The 24,611-nt window shown below is 47.3% G+C and overlaps 2 protein-coding genes and 1 long non-coding RNA gene across 7 annotated transcripts in view; 1 reads left to right on the plus strand and 2 right to left on the minus strand.

The window, feature by feature from the left end:
- The first annotated feature begins 795 nt into the window (after positions 1–795).
- RHBDD2 (rhomboid domain containing 2) lies at positions 796–7,169 on the plus strand. 2 transcript variants are annotated; one of them, XM_088657733.1, is made up of 4 exons: positions 796–1,512; positions 3,781–4,421; positions 4,932–5,082; positions 5,503–7,169. In XM_088657733.1, the coding sequence occupies exons 2-4, from the start codon at positions 3,998–4,000 to the stop codon at positions 5,843–5,845; spliced, it is 918 nt and encodes a 305-aa protein (XP_088513859.1). In that variant the 5' UTR covers positions 796–1,512; positions 3,781–3,997; the 3' UTR covers positions 5,846–7,169. The 2 variants fall into 2 exon arrangements, with proteins under 2 accessions (XP_088513859.1, XP_034995404.2); XM_035139513.3 differs by having other exon boundaries at positions 796–987; positions 4,020–4,421.
- A 694-nt stretch (positions 7,170–7,863) lies between these two features.
- On the minus strand, positions 7,864–11,948 carry LOC148683565 (uncharacterized). Its single transcript, XR_015946998.1, has 3 exons — positions 11,227–11,948; positions 9,219–9,331; positions 7,864–9,064 (listed from the first exon to the last, which is right to left on the minus strand). It is a non-coding gene; the product is annotated as an uncharacterized LOC148683565 (long non-coding RNA).
- Positions 11,949–16,385: 4,437 nt separating this feature from the next.
- The window catches only part of LOC118096995 (uncharacterized), a 33,814-nt gene continuing 25,588 nt past the window's right edge, over positions 16,386–24,611 (minus strand). For 3 of the 4 annotated variants that reach the window (XM_035139511.3, XM_035139509.3, XM_088657737.1), the window contains 3 exons: positions 19,756–19,994; positions 17,748–17,860; positions 16,386–17,593 (listed from right to left, as the gene is read on the minus strand). In XM_035139511.3, the coding sequence (XP_034995402.2) occupies positions 17,396–17,593; positions 17,748–17,860; positions 19,756–19,994 (550 nt within the window). In that variant the 3' untranslated portion in view covers positions 16,386–17,395. The remainder of the gene's footprint in view (positions 17,594–17,747; positions 17,861–19,755; positions 19,995–24,611) is intronic. The other variant, XM_035139508.3, reaches the window with a different exon arrangement.

The following is a 24,611-nucleotide window of genomic DNA, read 5'->3' on the forward strand; positions in this document are numbered from 1 at the left end:
AAAGGTTGCACGAATGTAGCAGGGACAACTTAGCCCAGGATCTGCAAAGAAATGTATGTCGCTGCCTTTGCTCACTCAGCAATGGGTGGCGATTGTTGAGCCTCTTCCTTTGGGTCTTTGTCCTTGCAAGGTCACCTACATGGAGACGATTTAAATCACCTCTGTGAGTTAAGAAGGCTGGCATTGTTAACAAAGTAAATGGATGTAAGCCAAGCAGAAGGCAAAATTTAACACATGCCGAAAATACAATAAATAGTGTTGCAAGAGCCATCTCAGTGTTCGCCTCTACTTTAGCTACGCCCATTAGAGCCTCGCCTCTACTGCGCCACGCCAATCATAGACATTGGCTCTCATTTAACCACGCCCCCATGAATCTCTCTCATTCAGCCATGCCCCTTGGGAAATCAAATCCTGTCAGCCACGCCCTCAGTGGCCTCGCCTGTCCTTTAACTTCTCTCCTTCACTGACCACGCCTCTCCCTTAACCACACCCCAAAGGAACCCGTCTCTCCCTCAGCCACGTCCCTCCCCTTTAACTACCACAGGGATTGACGTCACCTCCCACGAATCACCTCAGCCCGTCGGGAGCGAGAGAGTCTCCCTCCACGAGGACGTGGGGTGGCGGTGGGCGGGGCTGTAAAAGGCGCCATCCTATCGGAAGCAGGCGCCGCGGCGTTCCGCCCTCCTCCCTCAGCAACGCGGAGAGGGAGCGAGAGAGACAGCCTGCAGACTCCTTGGCAACGGACGCAACCACCAAGGACCCGGAAGCAAAACCGGGAAAGGCGGAAGTACTTCTGATCCCAGCAGTTGGACTCTGAGGGAAGCAGGAGGAAGATGGAGCGGCTGCCGGTGGCGACTTGCCTGACGGTGCTGCTCTCCTTCCTGGCCTCTGGGCCGAGCCTGCTGCGGTGGGGGGCGGAGCGGGGCCTGCCGGGAGACCTTTCTTCGGCCTTTTCGCTGCGCCCCGAGGCGGTGCTGGAGGGACAGGGTGAGGTGGAGGGACACCGACCCCCCTTTCTTTTTGACGGGGGCGGGAGTTATTGCCAAAATGGGGAGTAGGGTCTTTGGGGGTCCTGAGTCAAGGGAGGAGGAACTGGGGACTCCTACGCTAAGGGCTGAACCTCAGTGGCTAGAGCAGTGTTTCCCAACGTTTTTTTGGCCATGCCCCACCTAAGCATCTCTCAAATCCTGATGCTCCTATTCACGTGGAGGAAGCCTAAAAGGCCATTCACTGTCAATAACTCATTCTGGAATTGCTCCCCTTAGAAATCAAATTACCCCCTGTTGGGAACCACGGGGTTAGAGCATCCGTTTTGCATGTCTCAGGTTCAATACCCAACCGCATGTCCAGTGAGGGCTGGGGAAAAGAGAGCATGGTCTGAAACCCTGGAGAGCTACACAAGAATGAGCTACCTGTGGACCAATAGTCAGCATAAGGCAGCTTCCTATGTTCCTCTTTAAACCAGCCCTTTGTTTAGAACAACGTGGACTGGAGCTTTCCTTTGCTTTTACCGTGTTTCCCCTTTTTTAAGACACCGTCTTATAACTTTTTTTCCTCAAAAAAACACACGGTGGCTTATTTTCAGGGGGTGTCTTTTTTTTTAAGTGCTGGTACAACTGGGTCCCACTGGCTCAGGACACTCGGTGCTCTCTTCCGCGCACATTATAAACACCACACTCTAGCCTACTGTGCTATCCAGGTTTTACTGTCAACCAGGCTGGCAGCAGCTCTCCAGAATTTCAAACTTGGGGGTACCTGGGGGTTAAACCTGGGATCCTTCTGCTCCCCGGGCTCTCTCACGCCGGCCGAGGAATGAGGAGGGAGGCCGTGACCCGTCCCGCTCTGAGATGCTTGTGAGGGAAGCGCGAGGGGGACGAGGCTTGGGCCCATGCCCCTGGCGCGCGCGCGCGGCTGAATGACGAGCCGAAGCGGAACCTTTTCTCTGTGGGGGGGGGAGACGCGCGCGCGCGCAAACACACACACACACACACACACACACACACACACACACACTGAGAGAGAGACACGCACAGGGAGAGAAAGAAAGAGACGCGCGCGCACACACACACACACACACACACAGAGAGACGCACGGGGGAGAGAGAGAAAGAGACGCGCGCACACACACACAGAGAGAGACGGACGCACGGGGGAGAGAAAGAAAGAGACGCGCACAAACACACACACAGAGAGAGACGGATGCACGGGGAGAGAAAGAAAGAGACGCGCACAAACACACACACACAGAGAGACGGATGCACGGGGAGAGAAAGAAAGAGACGCGCACAAACACACACACAGAGAGAGACGGACGCACGGGGGAGAGAAAGAAAGAGACGCGCACAAACACACACACAGAGAGAGAGACGGATGCACGGGGAGAGAAAGAAAGAGACGCGCACAAACACACACACAGAGAGAGACGGATGCACGGGGAGAGAAAGAAAGAGACGCGCACAAACACACACACAGAGAGAGACGGATGCACGGGGAGAGAAAGAAAGAGACGCGCACAAACACACACACAGAGAGAGACGGATGCACGGGGAGAGAAAGAAAGAGACGCGCACAAACACACACACAGAGAGAGACGGATGCACGGGGAGAGAAAGAAAGAGACGCGCACAAACACACACACAGAGAGAGACGGATGCACGGGGAGAGAAAGAAAGAGACGCGCACAAACACACACACAGAGAGAGACGGATGCACGGGGAGAGAAAGAAAGAGACGCGCACAAACACACACACAGAGAGACGCACGGGGGGGAGAGAGAGAGACGCGCGCGCGCACACACACACACACAGAGAGAGAGAGAGACGGACGCACAGGAAGAGAAAAAAAGAGACGCGCGCACACAGAGAGAGAGACGCACGGGGGAGAGAGAGAAGGAGACGCGCGCACACACACACACAGAGAGAGACGGACGCACGGGGGAGAGAAAGAAAGAGACGCGCGCGCACACACACACACAGAGACGCACGGGGGAGAGAGAGAAAGAGACGCGCGCGCACACACACACACACAGAGACGGATGCACGGGGAGAGAAAGAAAGAGACGCGCACAAACACACACACAGAGAGAGACGGACGCACAGGGAGAGAAAGAAAGAGACACGCGCACACACAGAGAGCGTGCGGCTGCAGCACACACAGAGAGCGTGCGGCTGCAGCGCTCACGAAGCAGCGCTGCACTTAGGGGAAGATGGCCAGGGAGGGGGGCTGCGGGGTCAAGGCAATGCGTGAAAGGGAGGGATGGCGAGGAAGAAGTGGGGAGTGAAGTGATCGGGGCTTTAACATGCCCGCACGCGCAAAAGGGAGGCTCGGAATGTGGAGATCGGTTCTGGCTGCTTCTCTTAAAGTGCCGCAAGTAACGAGCCTCTCTCTCTTTCCTCCTGCCGCTCGTGCCCTTGGTGCTTCGTGCGGCGCTGCTTCACGCTTTGTCAACGCTGCAGCCGCCACCGCTTCTGGGCACCCACCCGACCCCGCAGGCTTCCTCCTCCTGCCGCGGCCGGCATTGCAGGAGCTGGGTCCTGCTGGCTGGTGCTCCGTGCGGCACTGCTGCACGCTTTATTGGCACTAAAGCAGCCACCGCCGCTTCCGGGCACTGACCCGACCCGGCAGGCTTCCTCCTCCTGTCGCGGCCGGCATGCTGGGTCCTGCTAGCTGGTGCGGAAGTATGGCTTATTTTCGGGGTATGTCTTATAGCTCTCAAATGGTTAAAAACCCTGCCATGGCTTACTTTCTGACTACGTATTAAAAAAGGGGAAACACGGTAAGTAAAAGCTCAGGGGCAGAGCACCTGCTGTGCATACAGAGGTCCCAGGTTCAGCCCCCAAGGACACCTCCAGATAGGGCTGCAAGCGTCCACAAGTTTGAAACCCTGGAGAGCCACTGCCTGTCATTGTGGGCAACACTGAGCTCAATGGACTTACCCAGTGTAAGGCAGCTTACTGTGTTGCTCCTTGTGTAGGAACAGGGTATCTCTCTTACCAACATGACATTTTTTTCCATCTCAGTATATAGGCTGGTGACCTACATCTGTGTATATGAAGATGTGATCTCCTTGGTATGTGGCGCCATCATCATTTGGTACTTCGCCGGCAGCTTTGAGAAGACTGTGGGCACTGTGAGACACTGCTTCCTCACTGTGGCCTTTGCCGTTTCCTTAGCTCTGCTCTACCTGATGCTCTGGGCTGCCGTTTCCAGGCTCTGGGAAGTGGCAGATACCAAAGGCTTTGTGCCTGTGGCTTTTGCCATGCTGGCTGCATCTGTTGCCCGCTCCCGAATGAGGAGGACACTGCTGTTTGGGGCCAACATCCATGTGGCACTGGTGCCTTGGGTCCTGATTTGCGTGGCTTGGCTTATTCTAAGTTCCTCTCTCCTAGGGAACATCTGCGGCCTCTTAATTGGAGACATCTGTATCCTTTGGAATAGATTCCCATAAGCTAGTTTGGGGAAATGCTGAATGGGGCCCTCCAAACCTCTTTATCTGGCCATTAGGACCCTCTCCTGGTCAAAATTCAATTTGGTTATTGTGAACTAGGACTTGGGAGAGACCAGGGTTTAAATTCCCAACTCTGCTGTGAATCTGGCTCCTGATCTTGGGCCAGCCAGTCTCTCAGTCTGTCCAGCCTCCCAGGGTCGCTGCTGAAGGGAGAGCAAGGAAAAACCACATATACCACCATGGGCTCTTTGGAGGGTTAGTAGGATAGAAATGTAAAAATAAAAAAATAAAAGGCCAACCAAAATAATCAGGGCATCTGGATCACTCTCATTGTGAGAAAAGGCTACAGTGTCAGTGCCTTTTTATTTTAGAACAGAAAGAGTGACTATGGGGAGGCTGAACTAGAGGACTATAAAACAATGCACAATAGGGAGACAGCCTGGGCTCTTTTTCTAGCTCTTCCTAAGCTACTTGCCAAACTCAGATGGTTATGGCTACTGCTTCGGTGCAGATCTCCCCGAATCAACAGTCTCTCGTCTGGATAAAAAGTTCCCTTTCCGTCTGCTGAAGAGAATACCAGGAATGAAGTATGTTCCAGGGTCTATAGCAGAGAGAAGGGCTTCTCATAGCAGGAAGTAAGTATGCCAATCCCAGTAAGGGAGTCATGTGCTTGATTGGCTTTAGATATGAACATAAAAACATATGAATAGCCCTGCTGGATCAGGCTAGAGGCCTATCTAGTCCAACCAGATGCCCCCAATGGGAAACCCTCAAGCAGGACCCAAGTATGAGAGCATTCTCCCCTCCTGGGGTTTCCAGCAACTGGTATTCAAAAGCATTGCTGCTTTCAAATGCAGAGGCAGAGTATAGCCATCAAAGTTAATATATATTGATAGGCCTCTCCTCCATCAAGTTGTCTAATCCTCTTTTAAATCCATCTAGCTTGCTGGCCATTACTTCTTTCTATAGGAGCAAGTTGCCGTTGTTTAATTATGTGCTGTGTAAAGAAGTCATTTATTTTATCTGGAATGACGCCTCTCCTCTCTTCTCTTCAGGCTAAACCCACCACCTGGTTCTTACCCCACTCAGAGCTATCACAGCTCCTCTCCTCCCTCCTTGCTTGCTGTTCATATGCAACACCCCAGTACACGCCCTCCTGGATCTCAGCCACAGTGCATGCCCAGTCCTGTGCTGAATCAGTGCACTGGTGCCCTTGGAGGGTCATGCATCCAGCACCATTTCCAATCTCCGCCAGGATCCATCTCGCAGCATTTCAGTGGGTCTGACTCAGGGGTACCCAAGAGGACAGATTGCTCCAGTGTCCCCCATGCACCTGAGTTTCCAGCTGCAGGAGCAGCGTCAGAATCTGCAGAGCTTTGCCGAGTTCATGTAGGGTGAAATTCTTGTATTCTACTGCCTGCAGTTCATGTGAGGATCAGCAAAGGTTTTCCCTCCAAGATGGGAGTCTACTCCAGGTGGATGAAGGATTTTTAAGGTCCTAAACAGCTTCAACTCAGTGTACCAAAGAAACCACCCCCTTCCATGTCTTGTGGCAACCCCTTACGATCAGATGATGGTATTCTCTCTACTTGATCTACACAGAGAGCTCCACAAGTTCAGGGCTCCATCTCCTTGTTATACCCAAGCTCAAGCAATCTTACAAAATGATTTCATGTGGTTTTATCTTTTGAGAGGGTGGCTGGCTGGGCCAGAACTGGTAAATTTCTACTGTGCCTTTTCTGTATATGTGTGTGTTGGCCTTGAATTGTTATGAACCCTGAACCCTTGGGTGGGGCATCCTACACATGTGATTTCATAAGAGTATGGAAAGGTGGCAGCTAGTACCTGCTTGAAAGCATGGTGTCTTGAAGTGAGCTTTCTACAGGACTTGGGCTGCAACCACAGACACCCTGAATCAGGGACTGTAGCCTACAGCTCTGATTTATTTTTTACAGGTATGTTCATTTGGGTTTGGGAGTTATCTTGCTACTGATAAAAATCATTGTGACTTTGTATAAAATAATGCTGGTTTGCTTACAGTTCTGGGAAGGGCTATAGCTCAGTGGCAGAGCTCCTGCTTTGTTTTTTTAAAAAAGGTTCAATATTCAATCTCTGGTATCTTAAGAAAGACTGGGTCACAGAAGATGGAGAGCCTCATCTAGTCAGAGTAGATGTGACCGGGCAGACATCTGCTAGAATGCAGCTTCCTAAGTTCCATGAAGTGAGGAAAGGGGAGAGAGGAGACTTCAGTCTTATCCCAAAACATACATAAACCAAATATATCTTGTACAAAGATCACTGTGGCTGTTTCCTATCACCCTGTGCCTCACAAGGGGACCTATGTGCCCTGCTCAGTGCCAGCGACACAACCAATTTTATTTTATATTTTTAAGCCAGTGGGAGAACAGTAATTATATTTTCTATGTCCCAGGAGGCCTTGGCAGAGGCTAAGCTGCACAAGCCATTCTGAACTGCATCCCATGACAGTTGCAAATTGCAAATACCAAAATCCTTCCCCCTTGTTTCATTTAAAATCCAGGCTAATGAGCAGTTTTGGAGGTGTTGAACGCTTCTGCTCGCCTAGCTCGAGAGGTTACCGTCTAGCAGGGTTGCTGTAGCAGGTGGATGGACTAGATGACCCACAAGCTCCCTTCCAAGCATGGGATTTGACTTTATGACACTTTGGCTGGTCCAAATAAAGTGATTGCCATACTGTGGTTTATGGACGTCTCCTCCAATTTTTGTGTAGAAACCTCTCAAGCTAGCTGGCTCTTTAGTATGATGGTGTGAGGGCTGATTGCTGGGTGGGAGGAACACTGCAGGGGGAGCTGGCTGTCTGCTGTCTGACTATATGAGGACATAGGTCCTTCATTCTGAGCTGTACTTCAGCCATCAGCTGTGCTGGACATTTTCTGTCCCCAGATTCAACACCTGATGTCGCAGAGATGGGGAGAATGAGGCATTATCCCATCCTTTATTTTGAACTCTTTGGACAACTGATTGGTTTGCCCCAGGACTGACATTTCCTCCAGTCAACAGAGGTTGTGACAAGACATAATAAATCTTTTAAAAATGGGCAGCCTGTGTGCAGTCCGATCTGGTGTACAAACAACTTGAAACATCTGGATGAACCTCTTTGCACCCTCCTTGTTTGCCCACAAAACATCACTATTCCTCTTGGCTTTTAAAGGGGCCATAATGCTGTGTGTATATGGTTTTCTAAGGTGCTTTAATGAGGCGTTGATGTCTGATAGGGGTAGGTGTGGGGAAGCCATGGCTGTCCCCATATTAAAACTCCTTCCCATCAGCCCCAACCAGCATGCTGCGAACTGTAATCCAACCACACTGGGAGGGCCACAGGTTCCCCACCCTTGGTGCTTGGGAGAGAGAGAGAGAACGCACAAAACCATTGAAGTCTCCTTACTTTATTTATAGGCCTCATTTTCTGCCAAAAGACCTTTCAAGTAGCTTTCTGAACAACTATCAGTGAACTGGAAAACCCACCATGGTAAAAGATAAAATAAAAGTCTAGCCATGCAAAGTAGCTGCTTCTACAGAAGAACTATCTAAAATCACTCACATGAGAGAGGATATGGAAATCTATAGACTTAATAAAATACAATCTATAAGAAATGCTTTCAAAGGCTAGGATCCAAATGCCTATATAAAAGGTCAGGTTCATCCTGCTGCTCACCCTGCCCAACGATGATTGTGGGGATCCCACACGCAGGACCCGAGTCCAGTAGCCTTTGCCTCGTGTTCCCCAGAAACTGGGCCTCTGTGTGGACACTGTACAGCAGGGATGGGGATTGCCTGCAGCCCTCCAGATGATGATGGACCCATCAGCCTCACCTGACATGGTCACCAGGGAGGGAGGATGGAAGTTGTAGTCCAATAACATCTGGAAAGCTACCAGGCTTGGGGGAAGCTGATCTAAAAAACAGGAAGCTCACCCCACAGTCTCCCATTGAACAAAATCTTGCTGGCTGTATGGAGCAAGCTTTGAATGTTTAGCCTGCCAAAGAGGAGACTAATAGGAGGTATGATAGCCAGCTTCAGACATCTACAGAGCTGTCACTTGGAAGAGAGAGCAAGCTTGTTTTATCCTTCTCCAGGGGGGTAGGACCTAAACCAATGGCTTCAAGTGAGAAGAAATGAGATTCTGACTAAACATTTGAAAGAACTTTCTGACAGTAAGAACTTAACAGTGGAACAGACTCCCTTCAAAGGTGGTGGACTCTCCTTGGAGGTTTGTAAGCAAAGGTTGGATAGCCATCTGTCAGGGATGCTTTAGTTGCGTTTCCTGCATTGCAGGGGTTTTGGGCTAGATGACTCGGGGGTCCTTTCCAACTCTACTTCTGTGAACACACACGTGGTCCTTGACAAACCCCAATCACAAGGAGCCCAGAGGGTCCTGCTTTAGCCGAGGACTCCCATGCCCCTTCTCGGGAGCAGTTGAGAGCTGATCCATGGAACTAAAGGGGCGACACGCACAAAGGTGGCTGATTGGCTGATCTCCTTTCCTTTGCTTTGACTTTCCACTGAAGATGTAAAGATTCCCTCCAGGTAAAGCTGCCCGTCCTCTCCCGGGCAGACAAAAAGCCCTCCTTTACTCAGCTATCAAGAGAGAGAGAAAACCCAAATGTGAAGATGAACTGCCAGAGGATTGCAATTGGAAAGCTAGCCACCATATTCAGAAGCATCACTGCCTCTGACTCGAGAGGCAGAGCATAGCCATCATCCATGAAATTCAAAGCAACAGGGTAGTTACCTGAGGGTTCTTTTGGAGGTTGGATGGCTGTGCGCAGGTGGAGACCAAGGAAGAGGTGGGGATGCAGCTGTCCATGAAGGTCATGGTCCACTGAAGGATGTCAGGGTCAGCTGCTGGAAAGGAACGCCACAAGCCTCTTAAGGATCTGCCTGCCCTCTTTGCTCTTTCTCCCCATGGCTTGTGATCTTTTCTCCTCCAAGCCCATCAACTTCGGCTGCTCAAAAGTCTCCCATAAATAGCTCTCATTACACTTTGAATTTGGATGCACGGGGCTCCCTGTCTGTGGAGCAACCTGCTTATCCTAACTCACGGGCTATGCTTTTCTATTGTCAAACTTTATCCACGATCCCTGCAATGCTTTTACACATTCCTCGTTTTATCTCTTCAAGACTGTTTGCAAGAAAGAAATAGTACCTCACGATTTCCCCAGCCATTCTTGTTTCGGAGGTATATGTTTACATTTTCGATGACAAGGATAAACCAGATCAGCGAACAACCAGTGCCTTTTATAAGACCTCTCTTATTTGTAAGATTCTGAAGACAAAACCAGAGGGTCAGTATTTTCTAATGTGAAAGTGCAGTATGCAAACAAGCCTCTTGTGGGAGCCAATGAGTTAGAAATGCCCTCCGACTGGACATGTTGCTGGTATATCCTGACCTAAATAAACCCACGGGTGGCTTTGCTATAATTCACAGGGTTTCCAGAGGACCTCCTGAAAAGGTGCTACAGCAATTGCATTAGTCCTTACTTGGACCCATGTGCAACACTACTCATTCTACATGCCTATTTCGTAGTTTTGCTTTTCATCTTTTAATTTCCGTCTTTTGTTACAACCGTGGTTTTTTTTAAATATATATCATGAAATCAAATTTAAAAATCATTTACCAAAATATAAAAATCCCAGATAAGCACTTCCTGTTTCCAGCGGTGGGAAATGGCTGACTCCCATACGATCGGACCCCAGCCGTGCCACTAATTCAGGGCTGGTATGGGGGTAATTAGCCCTGGCAGACTCCCCAGGGGGAGGACTGTCTGGAAGACCAGCAGATTGTTCGAGATTGCCAGCTTGCGTTGTGCAAGAGGCAGGACACTGGGTCACAGAGCACAACACGGCTGGCACTCTCCAATGCCACTCCCATAGCCGGGGATATCTGTTTAGATAATTATATCTGTTTAGATAAAATAATTAGATTTGGACAATAAACAGACATAGTCTGGACCGAAGAAGACTGAGGAAAAACCTGCAGAATTGTACAGCCCCTGGCGTTTAAGCTCGGATTTCAAAAAGACTTCAAAGAGATTCTCAGTCACGGAGGTTGGATTACGGAGGATGGTATGTTTTTCTTCTTCTCAACACTTACAATTGGTTTTCTACGCCAAGCCCCATTAAGAAACCTAATTAATTTCGAGAGGTACAGATGGACTTCTATTTATAATTAGACACTTAACTGCGCAACTTTGTTTGGTTTGAAAGACTTGATAAAGAAAAGAAGACTTAAGATGGATGTGACACACAAGACTCTTGCTAAATGAGTATCAGACCTTGAAAAGCTGGTATCATGGGATCAAGTCCATCCAATTGTTGAATTAATTAAACTAAATGGTTTTAATTGGATTTTGAATAAAAGTGTGATTAATTGCTAATGTTTTGAATTTTGATGTGTTATTATCTTATGGGTTGTGTAAACCGCTATTCTGAATAATGTTTTTTGTAGGGTAGGGTAGCGGGCTCTGGGGACGAGTTTGTGGAAGGGGAGGGGTGGCCCCCAAACATTTTTGGGAGCCACTGCACTAGTCTATGCCTTTTTGTACACATTACTTTGCTTGAAAACTGCACCACAAAATTTGGTATATTTCAAAGGATGGCTGCATTTCAGTTTCCATATTGTTTCAGAAACTGCAAATTAGGTGGATAGATATATGATTTTAAGTGAGAACGGAATTAAATTTTGCCCCATCCCCACGAGACACTCCCAGCCTCCAGAGACAGAAACACCTGTGCCTTACCACCCCGTTCCTTTGATCCTATCGCCCAGCACCCAGTCCCAGGTGGTACAACGTGGAGCGGGTCAGGAAGGCAAATGGGGCGGGTGGTCGATGTGACGGGTGCCAGTTTTGCCAGCTGGACTAATGCGACATCATCCTGGGCACCCGACGAGCGAGAGGTGATCTTGGCAACTGGATATAGCTCATCTGAAGAAGCCTGCTCTGCTGAGGCGAGCTTTACAGAGTACAAGGAGATGTTTCTGCAAAAGCAAAAAGATGGGCTGGAAGTTACATGTGATGGGGGCCAAGGGGGAGAGGATGGCGTCGCAACAGAGTCATCAGGCTTGTATAGGAAAGTGGGAGGGTTATACAAATAGGCTCCACTTTACAGACTAGGCCTCAGCTCTACAGTGGTACAGTGGTACCTCTACTTACGAATTTAATGCATTCCGAACGCACATTCGTAAGTCGAATCCCATAGGAATGCATTGGGAGAAAAAATTCGTAAGCCGAAGCAACCTATCTAAAAATTCATAAGTAGAAAAAATCCTATCTAGACCGCATCCAAGATGGCGGACGGAGCTCCATTCGTAAGTAGAAACATTCGTAAGTAGAGTTATTCGTAAGTAGAGGTACCACTGTACCTCAGTTTATGAACACAATTGGTTCCGGAACTCTGTTCATAAACTGAAGCGTTCATAAACTAAAGCGAACTTTCCCATTGAAAGTAATGGAAAGTGGATTAATCTGTTCCAGGCGGTCCGCGGAGTACTTAAACTGAAGCATTCATAAACTGAAGCGAACTTTTCCATTGAAAGTAATGGAAAGTGGATTATTCCGTTCCAGACGGTTCCGCGGAGTACTCAACCTGAAGCATACTTAACCCGAAGCATGGGTGTAATTGGTTCCGGAAGTCTGTTCATAAACTGAAGCGTTCATAAACTGAAGTGAACTTTCCCATTGAAAGTAATGGAAAGTGAATTAATCCGTTCCAGATGGGTCTGCGGCGTTCGTAAACTGAAAGTTCGTAAACCGAGGTGTTCATAAACCGAGGTTCCACTGTACAGCCCTTTAAATACTATCCCGAATGGAGCCCTGGGTGGGGCCCAAATAGGTCACGTAGGGTGGGGGGGAGGGGGATGGGATACCTCATGGGTCCTTACAGGATGGGAGTAAACACAGGGATGAGACACAACCATGGGGGGGGGACACATAGTCCAGGGGGGAACGGGCACATCCTTCCCCTTTCCTGGGAAACATTGACCCTGAGCATAGCTGTCAAGTTTTCCCTTTTCTCGCGAGGAAGCCTATTCAGCATAAGGGAATTTCCCTTAAAAAAAGGGAGAACTTGACAGCTATGACCCTGAGTCAGGCACAGCAACGCGTCATGGATCGTCACAGGTTAGGGGCAGCCACAGCGATAACCCACAGCAACGCGTGGGAGGGTCAACTAGTAACTAATAACTAGTAGCTTGCTGCTGGTACAGAAGAAACAAATTATGGTAGAAGAGCCTGCTTGGTCAGGCCTAGTCCAGCATCCTGTTCTCACGGTGGCCACCCAGAGACCCCCCCAGGGGAAACCCCCAAGCAGGTCCTGAGCATAAGAAGCATGATGGCCTCCAGCTGTTGAGGCAGAGCACAACCATAATGGCTAATAGTCATCAATAGCTCTCTTCTCCGTGAATTTGTCCCATCCTCCTTTAAAGCCTCTTCTAAAGATTATCAAGGGAATTCTACTTGCGGCACTGCACCCTTCAGAATATCACAGGGCAGTTTCCCCAAAATGGGCATTTTCTGCTGCTGCTCCTGTTCATGTGAGAATGCCCTTCCTTCTGCCAGATACGGAGCATCAGTTGTCTTGTGAAGACTTTTTATCCTTTTGCTCAGGCTTTCCCCTGCCCGTGCAATTGGACCTTAACCTATGAAGGATATTGTAGAGTTGGGAAAGCATCAGAAAATGGCAACCAAACTGATCGAGGGGATGGAGCTGCTCTCCTATGGGCAAAGAGCACTATTGTTTGTGCCAAAGTCCTATTAGCCAGCTTCCCATTAGCACATCTCATTGGCCACTTGGAGAACAGAACAGATGGGCCTGGGCTTGATCCAACAGCCAGGCTCTTTGGGGGTTCTTTTGTCAAAAGGCAGGGAGTTCCAAAGTGCAGGTGCTGCTGCACCGAAGGACTGACTTCTTGGTAAGGCGGGATGAGCATTAGCTGGAACTGATCGGCTTCTCTGCCTTTACTTAATAGGATTAAGATTTATTGGAGGATTACAAGCCTCAACATTCCTGCTTGTGACCTAACATGGGCTGTATAGTAGGCTAAATTGTGAGGAGGGGGTGAGTGGGTGGTTTGCCCTTCCTTGGGACACTGAAAGCTAGGTGCCACCAGCTTCTAGCTCCCTCTGATTCTCTGTCTCTGTACTTAGTGCACAGGATACAAGGTTGGATTGCGAGCACCAGGCCCCGTTGCTTTTTCACACTGCATAATTTTGCAATGCAAGTTTCTAGCCCTCAGGGCTGAGGAGATGTGTTTGGGAATGGGGCAACTTTCTCATTGCACAACTCAGTGAGTTTGTTGGGGCAGTGCGTCTGCTTCTGGAACGCGCAGTCAGCGTATGGAATTCTGGTAAGGGTCACAAAAATGCTCAGATTGCGTTGGGGGGGTGAGGTGAAAGTATGGAGCCCAAATGCAGAATTTAATCTAAAAGCCTTCACACACACACACACACACACACACAGAGAGAGAGAGAGAGAGAGAGAGAGAGAGAGAGAGAGAGAGAGAGAGAGAGAGAGAGATATTTAACCAAACTGTTTAATGCTCAGTGGAACATTAGAAAAGAATACAGTCGTACCTTGTGTTATGTATTGGTGTAATATGTGTATATGAGTTATATGTAATATGTGTAAGAATGTTTATAAAATTATGCATGGTATGAAGAAAGTGGGCAGAGCAAAGTTTTTCCCCCTTTCACATAACACTAGAGCTAGTGGACATCCCACGAAGCTGAAGGTTGTAAGATTCGGAACAGACCAAAGAAAGGACTTCTTCACGCAGTACATAGTTAAACTACGGAACTCACCCAACAGGAGGCAGTGATGGCCACCAACCTAGACGGCTTTAAAAAGGATAGGATAAATTCACAGAGGAGGGGGGTATCCATATATATTAGCCTTGATGGCTATGCTCTGCCCCTGTGGTTGGAGGGAACAATGCTTCTGAATGCCAGTTGCTGGAAACTGCAGGAGGGGACAGTGTTCCTGTGCTCAAATCCTGCTTGCTGGTTTCCCCTTGGGGCATCTGCTTGGCCACTGTGAGATCAGGATGTTGGACTTGATGGGCCTTTGGCTTGATCTTCTTAGGTTCTTAAACTGTGCTGCAGAAAATCTAACATTTCCAGGTTTTGATTATGTGTTATGCCCACTGGCTAATGCAATAAAACTGAAATATAACTGTAACCTGCATCACCAGAGTCATTACTTCAAACCAGATTAAGTGGCTTAAGTTTCCATTGTATACACACTTACCTGGTAATAAGCCCAATTGAATTCATTGAGACTTACAGTGGGACCTCGACTTACGAGCTACTCGACATCCGACGTTTTCGAGTTACGAGCGGAAAAAGTGGCCGCGCTTACGATTTTTTCGACATCCTAATGGAAAACCCATTCGCGGCTAGATGCGGTTTCCTCGACTTGCAAGTTTTTAGATGTGGTTTCCTCGACTTACGAATTTTTCCGTTTCCAATGCATTCCTATGGGAAACCACTTTTCCTATGGGAAACTCGACTTACTAAGTTTTTGACCTACGAGTGTGCATTCGGAACGGATTAAATTCGTAAATCGAGGTCCCACTGTACTTTGATGTGGACATGTAGAGACTTGCACTGTTAATTTCATCAGCAGACAGCCAAGCTCAGATTTCACAGTTATTGACAAAGCCAGATAAATTTGAGATAGACAGGAGGAGCCAGATTTGCAGTTGAGCAAGCTGTGTGCTGAGGTTTGCCAGGCTATCTGAAGGACTATATTTCCCATATGAACCTGCCTGGGCTCTGAAATCTTCAGAGGAGGGCCTTCTCTAAATGCCACCACCTCATAGGCATGCTTGGTAAGGATGCGGGAGAGGGCCTTCTTCGTGGCGGCTCCCAGGCTTTGGAACTCCCTCCCTAGAGAGGCCAGACTGATCCCCTCCTTGCTGTCCTTCTGCCGGCAGGTGAAGACTGTTTTCTTCCGACAGACCTTTGGGGAATGACTGTTTTTAATGGAAAGGGTTTTTTAATAGTGCTGTGCTGTTTTTATTATTTGGGTTGTAATAGATTTGTTTTTAAATTGTTTTAATTCTATTAGAGTTTAATTATTTATTTAGTTTAAAAGTAATTAAACTATTAACGTGTGTGTGTGTGTTTTCCCAGAGGCTTTTTTTGTTAGGAATCATAGGTGCGGAACTACCAAAAGAAAATACTGTTTATGTATGCAACGACAGCAGCAAGGATGCTCTTAGCCCAGAGATGGAAAGAAGAAAAAGTTCCGACCAGAGAAGAGTGGCAGACCAAGCTGATGGAATATGCCTAAATGGTAAGATTGATGGGAAAGATCAGAAACCAGGAAGACTGAATATTTGTGAATGACCGGAATAACATATTTGAGAGACCACTGTAAACAGTTGAAATCATTGGCAGGAATACTGACACTTGTAAAGTAACATAAACTTTGGATACTATGGATATATAATAGATAGATTACTGTAAAATATGCAGGAATAAAATTTAGAAATGGAACCCAGGAAGGGAGGGAGGTTGGGAGGGAGGGAGGGAGGTCTGAAGGTTTGAGAGAACCTCCCCCCCCATCTCTTTTTTGTTTTTTTCTTTGGAATTGCTATGGTTTTAATTTGTGTAAGCCGCCTTGAGCCCCAGTCTGGGGGGGAAAGGAGGGATGTACCGGTAAATAAATATAATCATAATGACAACCATAATTTAGAATAGGGACGGGCCATAGTTCAGTGGCAGAGCATCTGTACTGTGTGCAGAAGGTCCTAGGTTCAATATGGCTGTCCCCATATTAAAACTCCTTCCCATCAGCCCCAACCAGCATGCTGCGAACTGTAATCCAACCACACTGGGAGGGCCACAGGTTCCCCACCCTTGGTGCTTGGGAGAGAGAGAGAGAACGCACAAAACCATTGAAGTCTCCTTACTTTATTTATAGGCCTCATTTTCTGCCAAAAGACCTTTCAAGTAGCTTTCTGAACAACTATCAGTGAACTGGAAAACCCACCATGGTAAAAGATAAAATAAAAGTCTAGCCATGCAAAGTAGCTGCTTCTACAGAAGAACTATCTAAAATCACTCACATGAGAGAGGATATGGAAATCTATAGACTTAATAAAATACAATCTATAAGAAATGCTTTCAAAGGCTAGGATCCAAATGCCTATATAAAAGGTCAGGTTCATCCTGCTGCTCACCCTGCCCAACGATGATTGTGGGGATCCCACACGCAGGACCCGAGTCCAGTAGCCTTTGCCTCGTGTTCCCCAGAAACTGGGCCTCTGTGTGGACACTGTACAGCAGGGATGGGGATTGCCTGCAGCCCTCCAGATGATGATGGACCCATCAGCCTCACCTGACATGGTCACCAGGGAGGGAGGATGGAAGTTGTAGTCCAATAACATCTGGAAAGCTACCAGGCTTGGGGGAAGCTGATCTAAAAAACAGGAAGCTCACCCCACAGTCTCCCATTGAACAAAATCTTGCTGGCTGTATGGAGCAAGCTTTGAATGTTTAGCCTGCCAAAGAGGAGACTAATAGGAGGTATGATAGCCAGCTTCAGACATCTACAGAGCTGTCACTTGGAAGAGAGAGCAAGCTTGTTTTATCCTTCTCCAGGGGGGTAGGACCTAAACCAATGGCTTCAAGTGAGAAGAAATGAGATTCTGACTAAACATTTGAAAGAACTTTCTGACAGTAAGAACTTAACAGTGGAACAGACTCCCTTCAAAGGTGGTGGACTCTCCTTGGAGGTTTGTAAGCAAAGGTTGGATAGCCATCTGTCAGGGATGCTTTAGTTGCGTTTCCTGCATTGCAGGGGTTTTGGGCTAGATGACTCGGGGGTCCTTTCCAACTCTACTTCTGTGAACACACACGTGGTCCTTGACAAACCCCAATCACAAGGAGCCCAGAGGGTCCTGCTTTAGCCGAGGACTCCCATGCCCCTTCTCGGGAGCAGTTGAGAGCTGATCCATGGAACTAAAGGGGCGACACGCACAAAGGTGGCTGATTGGCTGATCTCCTTTCCTTTGCTTTGACTTTCCACTGAAGATGTAAAGATTCCCTCCAGGTAAAGCTGCCCGTCCTCTCCCGGGCAGACAAAAAGCCCTCCTTTACTCAGCTATCAAGAGAGAGAGAAAACCCAAATGTGAAGATGAACTGCCAGAGGATTGCAATTGGAAAGCTAGCCACCATATTCAGAAGCATCACTGCCTCTGACTCGAGAGGCAGAGCATAGCCATCATCCATGAAATTCAAAGCAACAGGGTAGTTACCTGAGGGTTCTTTTGGAGGTTGGATGGCTGTGCGCAGGTGGAGACCAAGGAAGAGGTGGGGATGCAGCTGTCCATGAAGGTCATGGTCCACTGAAGGATGTCAGGGTCAGCTGCTGGAAAGGAACGCCACAAGCCTCTTAAGGATCTGCCTGCCCTCTTTGCTCTTTCTCCCCATGGCTTGTGATCTTTTCTCCTCCAAGCCCATCAACTTCGGCTGCTCAAAAGTCTCCCATAAATAGCTCTCATTACACTTTGAATTTGGATGCACGGGGCTCCCTGTCTGTGGAGCAACCTGCTTATCCTAACTCACGGGCTATGCTTTTCTATTGTCAAACTTTATCCACGATCCCTGCAATGCTTTTACACATTCCTCGTTTTATCTCTTCAAGACTGTTTGCAAGAAAGAAATAGTACCTCACGATTTCCCCAGCCATTCTTGTTTCGGAGGTATATGTTTACATTTTCGATGACAAGGATAAACCAGATCAGCGAACAACCAGTGCCTTTTATAAGACCTCTCTTATTTGTAAGATTCTGAAGACAAAACCAGAGGGTCAGTATTTTCTAATGTGAAAGTGCAGTATGCAAACAAGCCTCTTGTGGGAGCCAATGAGTTAGAAATGCCCTCCGACTGGACATGTTGCTGGTATATCCTGACCTAAATAAACCCACGGGTGGCTTTGCTATAATTCACAGGGTTTCCAGAGGACCTCCTGAAAAGGTGCTACAGCAATTGCATTAGTCCTTACTTGGACCCATGTGCAACACTACTCATTCTACATGCCTATTTCGTAGTTTTGCTTTTCATCTTTTAATTTCCGTCTTTTGTTACAACCGTGGTTTTTTTTAAATATATATCATGAAATCAAATTTAAAAATCATTTACCAAAATATAAAAATCCCAGATAAGCACTTCCTGTTTCCAGCGGTGGGAAATGGCTGACTCCCATACGATCGGACCCCAGCCGTGCCACTAATTCAGGGCTGGTATGGGGGTAATTAGCCCTGGCAGACTCCCCAGGGGGAGGACTGTCTGGAAGACCAGCAGATTGTTCGAGATTGCCAGCTTGCGTTGTGCAAGAGGCAGGACACTGGGTCACAGAGCACAACACGGCTGGCACTCTCCAATGCCACTCCCATAGCCGGGGATATCTGTTTAGATAATTATATCTGTTTAGATAAAATAATTAGATTTGGACAATAAACAGACATAGTCTGGACCGAAGAAGACTGAGGAAAAACCTGCAGAATTGTACAGCCCCTGGCGTTTAAGCTCGGATTTCAAAAAGACTTCAAAGAGATTCTCAGTCACGGAGGTTGGATTACGGAGGATGGTATGTTTTTCTTCTTCTCAACACTTACAATTGGTTTTCTACGCCAAGCCCCATTAAGAAACCTAATTAATTTCGAGAGGTACAGATGGACTTCTATTTATAATTAGACACTTAACTGCGCAACTTTGTTTGGTTTGAAAGACTTGATAAAGAAAAGAAGACTTAAGATGGATGTGACACACAAGACTCTTGCTAAATGAGTATCAGACCTTGAAAAGCTGGTATCATGGGATCAAGTCCATCCAATTGTTGAATTAATTAAACTAAATGGTTTTAATTGGATTTTGAATAAAAGTGTGATTAATTGCTAATGTTTTGAATTTTGATGTGTTATTATCTTATGGGTTGTGTAAACCGCTATTCTGAATAATGTTTTTTGTAGGGTAGGGTAGCGGGCTCTGGGGACGAGTTTGTGGAAGGGGAGGGGTGGCCCCCAAACATTTTTGGGAGCCACTGCACTAGTCTATGCCTTTTTGTACACATTACTTTGCTTGAAAACTGCACCACAAAATTTGGTATATTTCAAAGGATGGCTGCATTTCAGTTTCCATATTGTTTCAGAAACTGCAAATTAGGTGGATAGATATATGATTTTAAGTGAGAACGGAATTAAATTTTGCCCCATCCCCACGAGACACTCCCAGCCTCCAGAGACAGAAACACCTGTGCCTTACCACCCCGTTCCTTTGATCCTATCGCCCAGCACCCAGTCCCAGGTGGTACAACGTGGAGCGGGTCAGGAAGGCAAATGGGGCGGGTGGTCGATGTGACGGGTGCCAGTTTTGCCAGCTGGACTAATGCGACATCATCCTGGGCACCCGACGAGCGAGAGGTGATCTTGGCAACTGGATATAGCTCATCTGAAGAAGCCTGCTCTGCTGAGGCGAGCTTTACAGAGTACAAGGAGATGTTTCTGCAAAAGCAAAAAGATGGGCTGGAAGTTACATGTGATGGGGGCCAAGGGGGAGAGGATGGCGTCGCAACAGAGTCATCAGGCTTGTATAGGAAAGTGGGAGGGTTATACAAATAGGCTCCACTTTACAGACTAGGCCTCAGCTCTACAGTGGTACAGTGGTACCTCTACTTACGAATTTAATGCATTCCGAACGCACATTCGTAAGTCGAATCCCATAGGAATGCATTGGGAGAAAAAATTCGTAAGCCGAAGCAACCTATCTAAAAATTCATAAGTAGAAAAAATCCTATCTAGACCGCATCCAAGATGGCGGACGGAGCTCCATTCGTAAGTAGAAACATTCGTAAGTAGAGTTATTCGTAAGTAGAGGTACCACTGTACCTCAGTTTATGAACACAATTGGTTCCGGAACTCTGTTCATAAACTGAAGCGTTCATAAACTAAAGCGAACTTTCCCATTGAAAGTAATGGAAAGTGGATTAATCTGTTCCAGGCGGTCCGCGGAGTACTTAAACTGAAGCATTCATAAACTGAAGCGAACTTTTCCATTGAAAGTAATGGAAAGTGGATTATTCCGTTCCAGACGGTTCCGCGGAGTACTCAACCTGAAGCATACTTAACCCGAAGCATGGGTGTAATTGGTTCCGGAAGTCTGTTCATAAACTGAAGCGTTCATAAACTGAAGTGAACTTTCCCATTGAAAGTAATGGAAAGTGAATTAATCCGTTCCAGATGGGTCTGCGGCGTTCGTAAACTGAAAGTTCGTAAACCGAGGTGTTCATAAACCGAGGTTCCACTGTACAGCCCTTTAAATACTATCCCGAATGGAGCCCTGGGTGGGGCCCAAATAGGTCACGTAGGGTGGGGGGGAGGGGGATGGGATACCTCATGGGTCCTTACAGGATGGGAGTAAACACAGGGATGAGACACAACCATGGGGGGGGGACACATAGTCCAGGGGGGAACGGGCACATCCTTCCCCTTTCCTGGGAAACATTGACCCTGAGCATAGCTGTCAAGTTTTCCCTTTTCTCGCGAGGAAGCCTATTCAGCATAAGGGAATTTCCCTTAAAAAAAGGGAGAACTTGACAGCTATGACCCTGAGTCAGGCACAGCAACGCGTCATGGATCGTCACAGGTTAGGGGCAGCCACAGCGATAACCCACAGCAACGCGTGGGAGGGTCAACTAGTAACTAATAACTAGTAGCTTGCTGCTGGTACAGAAGAAACAAATTATGGTAGAAGAGCCTGCTTGGTCAGGCCTAGTCCAGCATCCTGTTCTCACGGTGGCCACCCAGAGACCCCCCCAGGGGAAACCCCCAAGCAGGTCCTGAGCATAAGAAGCATGATGGCCTCCAGCTGTTGAGGCAGAGCACAACCATAATGGCTAATAGTCATCAATAGCTCTCTTCTCCGTGAATTTGTCCCATCCTCCTTTAAAGCCTCTTCTAAAGATTATCAAGGGAATTCTACTTGCGGCACTGCACCCTTCAGAATATCACAGGGCAGTTTCCCCAAAATGGGCATTTTCTGCTGCTGCTCCTGTTCATGTGAGAATGCCCTTCCTTCTGCCAGATACGGAGCATCAGTTGTCTTGTGAAGACTTTTTATCCTTTTGCTCAGGCTTTCCCCTGCCCGTGCAATTGGACCTTAACCTATGAAGGATATTGTAGAGTTGGGAAAGCATCAGAAAATGGCAACCAAACTGATCGAGGGGATGGAGCTGCTCTCCTATGGGCAAAGAGCACTATTGTTTGTGCCAAAGTCCTATTAGCCAGCTTCCCATTAGCACATCTCATTGGCCACTTGGAGAACAGAACAGATGGGCCTGGGCTTGATCCAACAGCCAGGCTCTTTGGGGGTTCTTTTGTCAAAAGGCAGGGAGTTCCAAAGTGCAGGTGCTGCTGCACCGAAGGACTGACTTCTTGGTAAGGCGGGATGAGCATTAGCTGGAACTGATCGGCTTCTCTGCCTTTACTTAATAGGATTAAGATTTATTGGAGGATTACAAGCCTCAACATTCCTGCTTGTGACCTAACATGGGCTGTATAGTAGGCTAAATTGTGAGGAGGGGGTGAGTGGGTGGTTTGCCCTTCCTTGGGACACTGAAAGCTAGGTGCCACCAGCTTCTAGCTCCCTCTGATTCTCTGTCTCTGTACTTAGTGCACAGGATACAAGGTTGGATTGCGAGCACCAGGCCCCGTTGCTTTTTCACACTGCATAATTTTGCAATGCAAGTTTCTAGCCCTCAGGGCTGAGGAGATGTGTTTGGGAATGGGGCAACTTTCTCATTGCACAACTCAGTGAGTTTGTTGGGGCAGTGCGTCTGCTTCTGGAACGCGCAGTCAGCGTATGGAATTCTGGTAAGGGTCACAAAAATGCTCAGATTGCGTTGGGGGGGTGAGGTGAAAGTATGGAGCCCAAATGCAGAATTTAATCTAAAAGCCTTCACACACACACACACACACACACACAGAGAGAGAGAGAGAGAGAGAGAGAGAGAGAGAGAGAGAGAGAGAGAGAGAGAGAGATATTTAACCAAACTGTTTAATGCTCAGTGGAACATTAGAAAAGAATACAGTCGTACCTTGTGTTATGTATTGGTGTAATATGTGTATATGAGTTATATGTAATATGTGTAAGAATGTTTATAAAATTATGCATGGTATGAAGAAAGTGGGCAGAGCAAAGTTTTTCCCCCTTTCACATAACACTAGAGCTAGTGGACATCCCACGAAGCTGAAGGTTGTAAGATTCGGAACAGACCAAAGAAAGGACTTCTTCACGCAGTACATAGTTAAACTACGGAACTCACCCAACAGGAGGCAGTGATGGCCACCAACCTAGACGGCTTTAAAAAGGATAGGATAAATTCACAGAGGAGGGGGGTATCCATATATATTAGCCTTGATGGCTATGCTCTGCCCCTGTGGTTGGAGGGAACAATGCTTCTGAATGCCAGTTGCTGGAAACTGCAGGAGGGGACAGTGTTCCTGTGCTCAAATCCTGCTTGCTGGTTTCCCCTTGGGGCATCTGCTTGGCCACTGTGAGATCAGGATGTTGGACTTGATGGGCCTTTGGCTTGATCTTCTTAGGTTCTTAAACTGTGCTGCAGAAAATCTAACATTTCCAGGTTTTGATTATGTGTTATGCCCACTGGCTAATGCAATAAAACTGAAATATAACTGTAACCTGCATCACCAGAGTCATTACTTCAAACCAGATTAAGTGGCTTAAGTTTCCATTGTATACACACTTACCTGGTAATAAGCCCAATTGAATTCATTGAGACTTACAGTGGGACCTCGACTTACGAGCTACTCGACATCCGACGTTTTCGAGTTACGAGCGGAAAAAGTGGCCGCGCTTACGATTTTTTCGACATCCTAATGGAAAACCCATTCGCGGCTAGATGCGGTTTCCTCGACTTGCAAGTTTTTAGATGTGGTTTCCTCGACTTACGAATTTTTCCGTTTCCAATGCATTCCTATGGGAAACCACTTTTCCTATGGGAAACTCGACTTACTAAGTTTTTGACCTACGAGTGTGCATTCGGAACGGATTAAATTCGTAAATCGAGGTCCCACTGTACTTTGATGTGGACATGTAGAGACTTGCACTGTTAATTTCATCAGCAGACAGCCAAGCTCAGATTTCACAGTTATTGACAAAGCCAGATAAATTTGAGATAGACAGGAGGAGCCAGATTTGCAGTTGAGCAAGCTGTGTGCTGAGGTTTGCCAGGCTATCTGAAGGACTATATTTCCCATATGAACCTGCCTGGGCTCTGAAATCTTCAGAGGAGGGCCTTCTCTAAATGCCACCACCTCATAGGCATGCTTGGTAAGGATGCGGGAGAGGGCCTTCTTCGTGGCGGCTCCCAGGCTTTGGAACTCCCTCCCTAGAGAGGCCAGACTGATCCCCTCCTTGCTGTCCTTCTGCCGGCAGGTGAAGACTGTTTTCTTCCGACAGACCTTTGGGGAATGACTGTTTTTAATGGAAAGGGTTTTTTAATAGTGCTGTGCTGTTTTTATTATTTGGGTTGTAATAGATTTGTTTTTAAATTGTTTTAATTCTATTAGAGTTTAATTATTTATTTAGTTTAAAAGTAATTAAACTATTAACGTGTGTGTGTGTGTTTTCCCAGAGGCTTTTTTTGTTAGGAATCATAGGTGCGGAACTACCAAAAGAAAATACTGTTTATGTATGCAACGACAGCAGCAAGGATGCTCTTAGCCCAGAGATGGAAAGAAGAAAAAGTTCCGACCAGAGAAGAGTGGCAGACCAAGCTGATGGAATATGCCTAAATGGTAAGATTGATGGGAAAGATCAGAAACCAGGAAGACTGAATATTTGTGAATGACCGGAATAACATATTTGAGAGACCACTGTAAACAGTTGAAATCATTGGCAGGAATACTGACACTTGTAAAGTAACATAAACTTTGGATACTATGGATATATAATAGATAGATTACTGTAAAATATGCAGGAATAAAATTTAGAAATGGAACCCAGGAAGGGAGGGAGGTTGGGAGGGAGGGAGGGAGGTCTGAAGGTTTGAGAGAACCTCCCCCCCCATCTCTTTTTTGTTTTTTTCTTTGGAATTGCTA

Source organism: Zootoca vivipara, chromosome 14 (genome assembly GCF_965207765.1).
Source record: "Zootoca vivipara chromosome 14, rZooViv2.hap1.1, whole genome shotgun sequence".
NCBI classification, from domain to species: Eukaryota; Metazoa; Chordata; class Lepidosauria; order Squamata; family Lacertidae; genus Zootoca; species Zootoca vivipara.